At 34.0% G+C, this 13,180-nt stretch overlaps 1 protein-coding gene across 2 annotated transcripts; it reads right to left on the reverse strand.

Moving 5' to 3' along the window:
- Positions 1 to 4,315: 4,315 nt before the first annotated feature.
- Positions 4,316 to 12,872, reverse strand: LOC115971742 (jmjC domain-containing protein C-like). 2 transcript variants are annotated; one of them, XM_031091768.1, is made up of 15 exons: positions 12,740 to 12,872; positions 12,560 to 12,637; positions 11,332 to 11,415; positions 11,073 to 11,228; positions 10,866 to 10,934; positions 10,632 to 10,758; positions 10,048 to 10,120; positions 9,759 to 9,875; positions 8,652 to 8,771; positions 8,513 to 8,531; positions 7,790 to 7,874; positions 7,290 to 7,618; positions 6,452 to 6,567; positions 6,258 to 6,351; positions 4,316 to 4,758 (listed from the first exon to the last, which is right to left on the reverse strand). In XM_031091768.1, exons 1-15 carry the CDS (start codon positions 12,860 to 12,862, stop codon positions 4,693 to 4,695), a joined length of 1,656 nt encoding a protein of 551 aa, XP_030947628.1. In that variant the 5' UTR covers positions 12,863 to 12,872; the 3' UTR covers positions 4,316 to 4,692. The 2 variants fall into 2 exon arrangements, with proteins under 2 accessions (XP_030947628.1, XP_030947629.1); XM_031091769.1 differs by lacking the exon at positions 11,332 to 11,415 and having other exon boundaries at positions 12,740 to 12,861.
- Positions 12,873 to 13,180: the final 308 nt, after the last annotated feature.

Raw genomic sequence — 13,180 nt, forward strand, 5'->3', positions numbered from 1 at the left:
AGCTTTTTAAGGCTCAACTGCAAAATCGAATAGCTAACTTACCCAGTATATATACTTATAAGCCTTAATTAACAATGTAATAGGGCCTAGGACAATATTGCCAATTAATCTGAATGATAGTAGATTGAACCCAATTTCCCATCAATTTGAAGTTGAAGAAAGGTGTCATGCATTGTTCCCTTTGATGGAATTCACTCTAATGCTACGCATCTATTCCAAGTCCTGTCAGTTGTCACAATATATATGGAGTTAAAACTTCGATTCATTAGAAGGATAAGCAATGCACGAGACGAGAAAAAAGTCGATCAAGGGCTAATTGGTGATAGTTCATGGAAACACATATTACAATGCTATTGAGGATTTTGCATTGATCCTATTCAGTGTAAAGAAGGTGCAGTTTGAGCATAAATTTTTGTGTGCAATTAATTAAGATGTTCTCAATCCTCTTTTCCTTTGAAAAAGGACGTTGTTGTACATGCTTGTTAAAGCCACTCCACTGTCTTAGCATGCCTCTAGTGTCTAGACTCTAGTGAGTATCTTTACATGGCACACTTCCTTTTGCAAACTGAAACAAAAACTGCAATAATATTTTTAAAACTTAACTGATTAATCAAAGTCTTATAGCTTAATATTATTTAATAATATTGTTCGGAACTCTTACGAAGAAGGATTTAAATTTGAATCCTCTTCTTCTAAGTAGGTGGTATAATTAACTTATTAGCAGTTTCCTATTCCTCTTCGTACTAATTTTTTAAGCTTGATTTTTTTTCTCTATTCATTGGATTTAATGATGGAAAATTAAGAAAGTGAGAAAGAATCCGATGTATGTAGCATTTTCCACGTGATGTTAGCCATACACGTATAATAAAACGAGAAACTTGCATGCAACAGAATTACGATTACACCCACAATTTCCAAGAAAATTACCAAGAAGAATGGTACTTCTGCATGATTAAGAAAACTATAATTAATATGTGTTGGACTATTTGTAGGCGAAGAAAATACTACAAGCAAAGACCAATGAGACTGATGACCAAGTACGAGATGAGGTAAGCATGGGCCCACACTTCATATTCCATCGATTTTACGAATATGCCCTTCAACCAACCCAAACCTGACCAACCTTGCTGACATTAGTGCATTTGATTATTGGACCTTCAAGCAATCCAGTCAGATAAACCATAAGAAAATTCGAGGTGCCGGTGATATGAAAGTTAATTATAATAAGCATGAAAAATCCACTGTATTTTTTTATTATATCTTTATCTTTCTCACTGTATGGCTCTAAGATTTTTCTAAATGTTACGTCCAAAAGATCATATAATATAATGCCCATTTAGTCAATTCCAGTTAACTCTCCTATTGTATTCAATTCGAAAGTATAGACTTTTTCAGTTCTTAGGGCAAAGTTTGAAACTACATAGACGGTAAATAATAGGTTTAAACTCTCCCATTAATTGGTCTCTCTAGGTAGAAGAACAGAAGCTTTTGGTAAAACCAAAGAAAAAAGGGATGGAAAGTACTAGAATTGATTAAGAATTAATTAAGTAGGCTTTGAGTCAGAAAAGGTCAAAAAAGGGATACAAATGAGAGCAATTTCGGTTTCTCAACTAGGCATATATATATATATATATATATATATATGGTCAAAAAATTCCCCTAAAAGCAACCATGTTTTAGTAAGTCACAAATTTAGTATATGATTGCATGATTAGAAAATAATGACCATCCTCTAGAACACATAAATAAATAAAAATGCAAGTTGTTTACATGGGTCCAGTAGAGTTGCCAGAAAAGAATCACCCAAAAAAATAAAAATAAAAAAAAAGTTTCAAAGATATATATTGACATGAAACCTGAACAGACCAAACAAGAGGGGTAGAAAATGAGTCAAAAAAAATGTTTTTGAAGGAGTCATCATAAATTTTTGTTTGTTTACATGAACCATGTTGGAATTTAATAGATGAAGTCCTTCATTTCCAATTTGAATTGGATAACTAGAAGAAATTGCAATTGGGAAATTTCGTGCAACTTTCTTTTTTCTTCTCACGTCAAATACCATTGAATCTTTAAATAATAATAACCTACCAAAAAGATTTAAAAGTATAATCAAATTCCGAGAAATTCTTTTCCCCATTACTTTCTTTTGATAATTCCGAAGAAGTGTAGCCTTTTCTAAAGAGAAGGTAGGAAGGGTGTAAAACCTACTGTAAGCGTGAGTGAAAAGGCAAACTAAGTTGATACTATATGTCTATTTGGGTGTGATGGTGGTCCGGCACATATAAGTGGTACTAAAAAAAAGGAAAAAAAGAAAAGGAAAAGAAAGGAAAAGAAGAGAAAATAATAGAGAAGAAAAATGTCAACGGTCACGAAAAGATGCTCGATAGAACTTTGAATTACAGTTCTGATCAGTCTTCTTCTTTCCTTGATGACCCTTTATCAATTTCTGTGCACGTCCCCATTTCGCAGCCTTTGGTTGGCAGCTTAATTAGCAAAAACCATCACATATTCCAAGTGTTTCTTCATGCTTAGTTCACATGGCCTACCTATGATCAAATCTTAAACCCTTCAATTGGTGAGAAAGTTTAGGAAAACCACGCTCTAAAGATTATAAAACTTGAATCTTAATGATTTTACAACCAATTATACGGATTTAAATACATTGTCAACGATATCTTATGAGGTTTAGGCCTCAATAATTAAACTTAGGGGTCCCATTTAGAGGTTCAATTAATTTAGAGGGTATGGTGATCAACAAACAAATAGTCATTCCTCAAATAATTAGTGTTACATGTTAAAGAGCAGAGTAACATGCTTAATAAGCAAACGCAAGATTTTTTTTTTTACAAGATTTAAAGGTGACAAGTACTATTCTCGACATTCTTAGCCAAATAAAGTAAGAGGCAAAGTTCCTTGCCACTACAACCAAGTATATTCACCAAAAGAGAGAGAGAGAGAGAGAGAGAGGTAGAGAAAGGACCTTGGGATTAATGAAAGGAAGGTTGGGTGTTATGGTATATCCAAGCTTTTAGAAAGTATATTTGAGTGGCAGGGTTTAGGTACAATACATGCCATTTGCCTATTAAAAAAGACTGCCTCTTTTTATCTCTCTCTCTCTCTCTCTCACTGCTCCACAACCAGACAAAACCAAAAGCTTCTCTTCTAGTCTTCTATTCTCTTCCCCTTTCCTCCTCTCTCTCAAGCACTCTTGCACATGTCATCTTCCATCATCAAGGAATCTCATCTCATCAAACCCTGCTTTTACCTCTCTCTTGCTTCCAATCTTAATAATTACCAAACCTTTCTTTTTCATGCTTTTTCTCTCTTTTTCTCTTCTGCAGAAATCCCCATACAGCATCCTGTCTTCTCCACAAACTTCATCAGAATTACCATTACCCTATAATTAATAACAAATAAGGAAAGTTTTAAGGACATTTTTACAAAGTCATTATTGATAACGTTTTTGTTTAGTTTAGTTTTTTTTTTTTTTTTTTTGGTAGATTTTTTAGTTTAGTTAGTTAGTCTGAATATTCATTATCATTCATATTATTCACATCTTGGCAACTTTGTATAATTGTAATTACAGCAACTGATAGGGATACAATATTATTTTCACAACTTTTTTTTTCACCTATTATTGCCTTAATTTGTTGTGATCGAAGTAGCATAATTTTTACATAGGTCCAACACTGACAATACCTTTTTTATGAATCAATCATAATAAATCATGTCAGCCGTTATAAAAAATGTTATGTTTAGAGACTTATTATGACTAATAGACAATCAAATGTGATAACCATGAGGCAGATAATCGTGGTCGAGGCCCATGGTGATGTGAAAGGGCACCCATTGTTTCTAATCAAAATCTCCGCAAGCCCATTGTTTGCGGCAAATCTCAGACCTCGGGTCAATTGGAGCGTATTGCAAACGTTGGGATTTTCGGTAACTATAGATTTTTGTATAAACTATACAGCAATAAAAATAAGTGAATTTTTTTCTCAAAAAAAAAAAATAAAATAAGTGAATTTTGGTTAGACTTAAAAGGCATTAATATATTATATATACCATTTTCTTAATGATTTTATGCAACTTGCACTTACACGAGGATCTGTCTTTTTTGATAATCTACACGTGGATATGTCAGATCAAGTTACTTTCATACTTTGACATTGACCTTATCATTAAATTCATTGACACATTCAGTAGAAGTTTATAATGAACACTAAATGTAAAGAAGAAAAAGAAATGTCACAGACCTAACTAAAATAATTAGAAGCCTGTTCACCAAGTATACAATTTCGCTGTACAGTCTTAATTAATGGACCATGTTAGATCTTAAATAAGGAAACAATTCAGAGTTGCATTGCAAGTCAAATAACACAGATCAGCCAGCATGTACAAAGCTGAGATACACAAGAAATTATGGTAACATGTATATGTAATGGTCCTCTTATGAATGGGACCTACATCCATGAGTCTCATTATCTGTGAAAGGGGCATTGCATAGAACTGTTGCATGAAATAGTGATAGTGATATACACAACAAAACTGTTCAAAGTAATTATTCCTAATATACAAAATTGTGGATGGCTGACATGAAAGCACCAACTGGGGAAAAAGTTTCTGCTGTGAACATGAATGTGTACTTTTCTCTCTAGAGATACTGCAGGGACCAGTTGTTCCAAAGTGTCATTAAAACCCCGGTTTAGGTCCGTCCAAGTTTACTCCCACGTATTTATTCAAAACATTATTGAATGCCTGCAACATAAAACAACAAAAACGAAAATTTACCAAGAATGCACTGCAGTTAGGTTTCAAATTTTTGGATAAAAGTTAACCTATTCAAGGGTAAAGTTGAATGACATTCTAGGCAATTTGCAACTTCTGTATTGGTGCACACTGCTCAACATATGGAACTAGAATTATAGTTATATGTTTGCAGGTAAGCCAATATACAAGCATGTCTACGAAGATGATGATATGGTAATTGAGAAAATGTAAAAGAGAAAAAAATGAAGAAAGGACACGGTGATAGATTGAGACTTATTTTGGGGAAAAAGACAATGCTGTCGAAGTTTAATTGATCACAAAACTACAAGGAGTACTGGCTGTACAAGAGTAAGTTAATGCGGAAATGTATATATTCCAAAATTTTACAGATAAAATATTAAATGCCATGACAGAATCAACCAAATCCACCAGGCAAAATTCTGATTAAAAAAAATTGATATTGAATTCTTCACAGGATACCATACAATGAACTCTTTTTTTTTGCCTCTATTCATGGAACTAATGATAGACAAGCATTAGCCAGTACTTTTCATGACTAGATGACCTCAATAAAGTAAGGGGCCTCTGTTCCAGGGAAACCAGCCACCAAAACTATAAACATTTTAACCTTCATTTATTCTGTGCACTGGCTAATGCAAGTGAACCCTGACTACCACCAGATTCCCACCACGATACAGCTTTGTCATTTGTTGGGACAAGCTACTGTAAGAAACATAGTATGATGTTCATGGTGCAAGGGCATTTCATATTTTAAAACAATGAAAAACCACAATGACAACATTATCAAATGGAAGGATCCTAATCCACAAAAGCATTCCATGGCATCTCTGTAAATTAAATTTAATTATAAAATTTTCCAAAGAGAAGTTCAGGTGAGATCTTGCTCAGTAACTATTCCTTGCAAAACAGGCAAATCAGGGGAATGAAATCCAATGAATGAATATGATCAACATTGAAGACCGTTTTTTCATTGTTTCATGCAACTCTAAAAGGCATATCATAGCAATTCGTAATGATGGCTGATCTGCTAGTTTTTTCTTTTTAAAACACACTATTCAAACTGAAGAGATTATTATTTTTTTGATAGATAAGTAAAATTTTATTGATCAAATCAAAGAGATTATTTATAGTCTTGACATGGAAGAAGAGCCACATTATTTTTTCTTTCTTTTTCGACTAGTAATTACACATGCACTGGGTGGGTCTTGAATCCTCAATCCCTTCTACCACCTTGCAGTTACAAGGGAGGGAGTGACATATGAACTAGAGCTCATTGGTGAAGATGAGCCACACTATATCCTATTTCTTCACTCAACCCCCACCCAACACAGCAAAAATGGATGTTGCGTACATCCAAAGACAACCTATCCAGTACATATACATTTTGCAGATGAGTAGATGATACTAGAAGATATGACAAACATTGAGTTCCAAAAAAAACACATTTGACAAGAGCACAGCATTACCTGGAGTGCAAATGACTCTTTTCCATTCAGAATTGCATCCATTGCACTAAATTGATCATCAAATGCACCATAGAAAACCTGGTAGAACTTGTTCCTGACACATAGTGATGAATGACAAAATTAAAAACCATAAAGTAAATGCATTATTCTTTCACAAAACTTATGTAAAGAATGATTGTGAAATTAGCAAGTACCTATCTTCCTCAGTGATCTGTTGATCCATCTCATCAAATTTCCGTGTAAGGACTTCTGCCCCCACTGGTGAAAGCAAATGAAGGATCAAAGCCTCCAAAGTTCTTGGGAAATTGTACTGAAAGAAAAAAGGGTAATTAGTTTTACATGCTTGAAGATAAGATAACTAAAATTTAATCAATAAATAATCCTCAAATGGCCGAACATACAACGGGCTAATTAGGATATACAAAACAATTGGAAACGAAGACGAAGTACAAGACATGACACCTAAGCCACATTCCCCCCAACAAGTGGGGCTTCTTTTACCACGTGAAAAGAAAACAAAGGAAGATATTCCTGTGACAAGACCACCTTTGGCAAGGTGGTAAAAATTCCTTCTAAAGTTTGATCATGCAAGTACTAATCAATGTGAGGCAATGGGGTTGGAGCTCATAATTATTCATTAGCTAATAGAAAATGGATAGGTACATAAAATAAAATTTAAAGAATTTCAAATTATTTCCAAAAATGAATAAGAATAAAGTATGAAGATATTAGTAATTGGAGACCCTTCAAATCTCGTAAGTCCTTTTACTTTCTTATCACTTCAGTCAACACTTTGTTTGCCACGTAGAATATTAAAGGGAAAAGAGATCACACTCACCACATTCCTTCTTTTAATATCAGTTAAGCAACAACTTACATAAAAGGTGCCATTTAGATTAAACAAGACTTTACCATCTCATAATATGTATTGAATAAAATTATTTACCATACCCTTTATGTACCAAACAAGTATTAACACAAAACTCAGTAACCTTTTTGAAGTGTAAGCTTCATTGGAGCATACAAACTCACCGCCATAGCTAAAAATACATGTTGCAGGGTACTTGGTTGAAGGCTCCAAAGAATTTTAGCAACTGGATCATCTTCCAAGTGAAATAAATTAGCTGGCACAAATTTCTTGCATTCACCTTTCACTCTAGCAGCAGAATCATCTATCAAAGTCGATTGCAGTAGTTGACTGTGATCAGAAATGTTAATATAGTCATGAACCAGAGAAACGATTTCATGAAGCACCTGGAGAGCAATGGGTTCCAGGTCCTGCAACAGATTCTTCTGCTGCACTTCTTTTTCTTTTGAATCTGCTTCCTCACAAGCCTGATCCAAATCATTGCCACGATGATCTGGTTATCAAATATCAAATTATGATGTAAGAAAAAGTATATAGCCACTGGCTTGGAAATGAGCAGTGAATTTCCTTCTTTTTACTCTGATATATAAAAATAATAATAAAAAAAATAGAACAAATAATCCTGATATATGACAGAGATTTCACGGGCTTATAAGAAAATGACCTGCTTTTCCATTACTAGGCAGCTCACATATATGCCTCTTCATGTCCCCCATTATAGTAGAAGAGGTCTTATGTAGCACTTGGTCCTGCCCTAATTGTACATCACCAAATATAACAACACTCACTAATAAACTTCTTATTATATATTTAAAAAAATAAAAAAAATAAATGAAGGTCTTAAATATGACTCCACCACAGAATTAAGACTGAAACAGATGAATGAAATCAAAGATTTCATCAGTATATCACATTTAACTAGCTATGAGTCTGTCTGAAATTCATATTAAATTAGTTCCATAATCAACTTTTACAAATTTGTAGAAAAATTTGTAAGAGACCTGAGATCCTAAACTTCTGCAGGCTAAGAAAAAAATGTTATAGAAATTAAGCATTAAAGGCCAAAAATAATAGGGGAAAAGAAAAAGAAGATTTCAGTAAAAGTTTTAGAAAAATTATGCAGACATATGAAATCATCTTTAATTTCATGACTGCTGGTAATTCTGAAGCTCTAGGACATTTCAATGAGTATCTTTCCCAAAATACTTTCCATACCCATGGAAGTAAGAATGAAAAAGACAACTCAAACAATAGAAAATACATTCTAAAGTGGAAATCATAAATATAAAAAGGATTGTTTCTGTCACTCCCCACCCCCCACCCCATAAAACTGGCTGTTTGCCAACATTATTTGGCATCAAATGACATATGTAAGAGAGATACATACCATTTCTTTATCTGTCAATCTTTTATATAAAATGTTGATTCGATGAGTGAATGACACATGAAATTGACACAGAACTAATGTTAGCTTTTCACACTAGCTGGCTTAACCAACATATTTAAAGAATCTATACTACAAGTACCTTTTCAATATTCTGCGCAAATAATATGCATCCATGTGCTCTTCCATGGAAGACATCATGTTGGATCGCCACCAAAAGTTAATAGCAATGGTCAAATCATCACTGTCTACTTGGTGGAACCTGTAACAAACAGAAAAAAATAATCACCTAACCTGAAGATACATATAGAAGAAGGTTAAGTCCACAAAGAGAAATTATTAAATAATGAGTAAACACTGTAATGATATGACACTCTTTACTTAAAAATAATAATAATAATAGAAAGAAATAAGTCAACTACGCTAATAATGTCACAAACACTGCCATCCATCCAGATAACAACCAGCTAAGCTTTAGTTATTGTTGTTGTTATATTACTAGTAAAATGGTAATAAAAATTATTGTGAGTGATTTAAGAATGCCACATGAATAATGATAGCAGAGGGAACTACAGGCACAGAGATAGGTACTGTCAAGGAAAAAATTCTATCATGTGCAATGAAAACCACTGACAGCGATAGTTGAGAGTGCACCATCACATGTGGAATGATTGAGGATCATAAATTTGCAAGGTTAAGGTAAAGAAAACAAAGTCATGCATTTTAACAGATGGAGTAGCCCACAATAAAATGGAATGACAGGAGAATATGCACAACTGACTGAAGTAAAGAAGTTAAGCATGAATCAGATTTTGTTATGCAGTACTGCCCAAGGATGCATTAACAGGTATCCTAGTCAAAATCAAATTTTTAGTTTTCAACAACCATGCATATATTGCACATTAGAATTTTCACAGAAAATGAATAACCATATTGTCTCTAGTTCCATTTCAGAGATCAAACATGAGTCTAGACAAGAAGCAAAGAAAATAACTAGCACACAGCTAATAAGTTGGAGTTGAAGGCTAAGCTTAGTATGATAAGAATGTAATCATAAGTAGACAAAGTAATCATCACCAAAAAGAAGCAGATCACAATAAAGAGGGGATAGAGAGATGGTGAGACCATACACTACTAAACTTGAAGAGAGGGACATATCATAAAACTAGAAAATGGTCAACAATATATATAATTGTAAAGGGATCTAACAAATGCAACATTGGTATAAATAGACAGAATTAGACCTTACCAGCCTTCAGGAATGAAAAGTGCATCACCTGCATGAAGAACAACCTTCTGCGAGTGCTCGATTGCGCATTTTGCTCTTGGATAAGTTGAAAAATCAGGGTTTTCTAAAGCAACAGAACTGCCAAATGCACAAAAGATTTTTTTTTTAAATGCAGGCCACACAAAAATTGAAATCTGAAAATTATTTATGTCATTGAGCAAATATTAGAAGTATCAGCATTTCAAAAATCTTATGGGTAGAGAAGAAGCAAATAATTAATTTCCTGTTGCCAGTATTGAAAGTAGCATACCTATGGTTTGAGGCCTCACCATATATTGGCAATGGGTATAACACTGGAGTAGCAGAAGGAGGCCATAAGACAACTGCATAGCATGGAAGCTCTTATGTTGAGTGCCCATACAAAAGAAAACTATTTTATGCAAACCCCCCCTCCCCACCAACAAAAAAAGACTTATGTTGAGTTATTTAATATTCAAGGCTGAAGGTGTTGGGTGCGCATTATACACCAATGTTATTGATAGACCAAAATCTCAGTATCTCAGCTCATGATGACATCCCCTGAAAACTAGCCATGAAATGCCAACCATCTCGGTGAAACAAATCAGTAGTCAACATTTTGTGGATATAATGATTCATAAGGTATATATAAATGTTACTTCCACTTAATTGATTGTGTCCTCATATACATATAAGCCAATGTGAACTTGTGCTTTGCAAAAAGAAATGCCTAACATGGTTTTGCAACAACTGATAAAGTTTTAAAAGTTGCAAGACCCCAACCCCCCCTTGTCATTTGATAAGGTAATTAGGTCATCCACTCTTGGCATGCATATGGGCCATCCATTGCAAAGGAAACCAAAATAATGACTTCACCTTGTTTGCAGCCAGCAACTACACACAAAAGGTTATGGTGTGGATCATAGTGAGTACTTGATCTAGCTTGAGCATTGTTCATCCACAAGTTGATAGATGCTAGTGCTTTCCTCTCCAAAAATGCAGGCTGCAGAAGTAACCAAGCTTGATTAGAAAAATAAAATCTGTGAAAGAACACTTTTGCAGAGAGCAATGGACTAGACAATGGTAGATAGTGAAAAGAAATATACTTACCGTTTCAATATCTTCCCTCAAAGTTTCCAACTGAACCTTCTCTTCATGATCAGCACTCATAATTGGTGTCTAGATAATAAAATACTCAAAGTTGTTAAACCATAACCCTCTCAAAGGCAAAGTGCAACCTAAAAACCGAAAATTGATACATCCAAATCAAAATAAATACAAATTTATGAATGATACAAAAGCCCATGAAGTTGGAACCTGTGCTAAATAGATTTGTTCAGGAGCATCTTCTGCATGCTCTACATCACTCCCAATTAGGCCATGACTTTCCAATTCAGAATTGGCACAACCAAAATCTCTGTTTTGCATTCGTTGCTTACAATAACCAATGAAGGTAGAAAATGGTAATGGAACCTACAAAAAGAAAGGGAATTAAAGTAATTGGGTTTATTGACTTCCATGAGAGAGAGCAATTCAAAGTTCCATAATGTTTTAAAAAACTATACAAAAAAATTACCCTCTCATGACTTCTAAGGTCACCATAAAAGACAGGCGCTGATTTTGAGAGCATGGCCTCCACAATACCAGACCCTACTCGTTCCTAAATTTCCATTAAGTTAAAGAAATCAAAAATTCATCTAATGACTTTATAAATAGAAAATTAATAACTGCAAAAGCAATAGGTAGAACAATCTTTGTAGCTATGCTACTCAAGCATGCAAATAAAATTTAAGCGTATGTGCATTAAGGCTTATTCTTTAAGGCCAAAATCAAATATATTAGTCACAGTGTCAAGAAGATCATGCATCATGCACACACACATTTGAACAAGAATTTTAGGCTAAAACACACTTTTGATTCTTAGAATTTATTCCAAATTTCATTTTCATTCCTCAATGCCATGTCAGCACTTTGTCACATATCGTAATTGAGTTCTTGAAAAAATTTGAAACATATCCCATTACAAAAATTTCATGCATGGCAGATGAAGTGCTGACATGGCACATTAAAAAAATTAATGTGGCATGGAATAAATTTACCATAAAAAGAAGAAGGGGAAAAATTAATACCTTTTTAAATATTTTAGGGTCGTAATTGCAACTTTTAAATTTTAAAGTACAACAAACTTGAGCCAAATTTTGAGAACTGAAAAGCATATCTCAGCCATAATTTCAAGGAAAATGCCAAAGCTCCTAACAATTTCACTACATAAAGTACCAATGAGCTCTAGCTCAATTGGCATTTCCTCCCCTAATAAGTGCTAGGTGAAGAGTGAAATCATAGGTTTAAGACCCATCATATGCGTATGTAACTTACCAATCAATTTTTACAAATGGCATGAACTCCACATCTAATTTCATCCACCATAACAATATCATTTGCAAAAGACATACACCCAAGGTACTTTCTGTTGAATCGATTTTGTGAGCTCATTCATCTATCACCACTAGTGCAAAGATATTTGGACAAAATAACGCGACAATGAATAAATATCTAAGTTAATTTTTTGTATTGTGTATAATAGTTAGCACATCAATTTCTAAGACTAATGAAGTAAAATTTATTGGTAACACTAACATCACTCTAATTTCAATTATTGTATTTGATCAAATTTCAAGGGATAGTACTACACAATTTGGCATCAAATTTCTTAATGCAATTCCAGTTCTCCTGAAAGGCCAACAAAAAATCAAAGAGCACCAAAGCAAAACTGGAATTTCTTTTACAGAGTTTGAAAAGAAAACCTGCAAATAGTCAAGGCCGCCATTAGATGGATTCCACTTGGAAAAAGCTTTCCAGTCCTTAACGCATCCAGTAAACACCTGTAAATGAATAATAAGAGAAAAAAGTAGAAAGTTCTGAGTTACATTTTATTTTCCAGAGAAACAAACAGAAAATAGAGAGAGAGTGAGTGTGAATTTTACAGCGGGAACGTTTGTGGATTGGATCAGAGACTCGAACTCTAACGACGAAGGAATTTGTTCGAATCTTTGGATTCGAAGGGACTCGTCCATGTTTTCTCCGGTGCTATCTAGCTGTACGGACATTGCTCCGATTAGTTTTGTTTTTTGTTTTAAGAGAAAGAGATATATTGAGCGTTTTGGGCTGGGCCTATAGTTGAAGCCCGAATGTTTTAGGTCCAGATTAAGGGTTTTGGCATTTTGGGCTGGACCGAACTGGCTCACACAGTCAGGTCACCCAATTCGTTTAGTGAGATCAGGATAAGAAAGACTTGATGAATAAAAAAAATATTTTTTTGGAGAAAGATAAGGAGAGATATTGTTATCAATGATTTATGATTTTGGGTCGTGTCCATCATGAATCTTGCTCCATTACTGAGTAGATACCCAAAATTAATTCTTACT

Source organism: Quercus lobata, chromosome 12, assembly GCF_001633185.2.
Source record: "Quercus lobata isolate SW786 chromosome 12, ValleyOak3.0 Primary Assembly, whole genome shotgun sequence".
Lineage (NCBI taxonomy): Eukaryota > Viridiplantae > Streptophyta > Magnoliopsida > Fagales > Fagaceae > Quercus > Quercus lobata.

Coding starts and splice junctions, on each gene's coding strand:
- LOC115971742 (XM_031091768.1), bottom strand. CDS start 12,862: ATGTCCGTACAGCTAGATAGCACCGGAGAAAACATGGACGAGTCCCTT. Junction 11,416..12,559: donor GCGGCCTTGACTATTTGCAG/GTTTTCTTTTCA, acceptor ATGGAAATTTAG/GAACGAGTAGGGTCTGGTAT. Junction 9,876..10,047: donor GGTGAGGCCTCAAACCATAG/GTATGCTACTTT, acceptor TGCATTTGGCAG/TTCTGTTGCTTTAGAAAACC.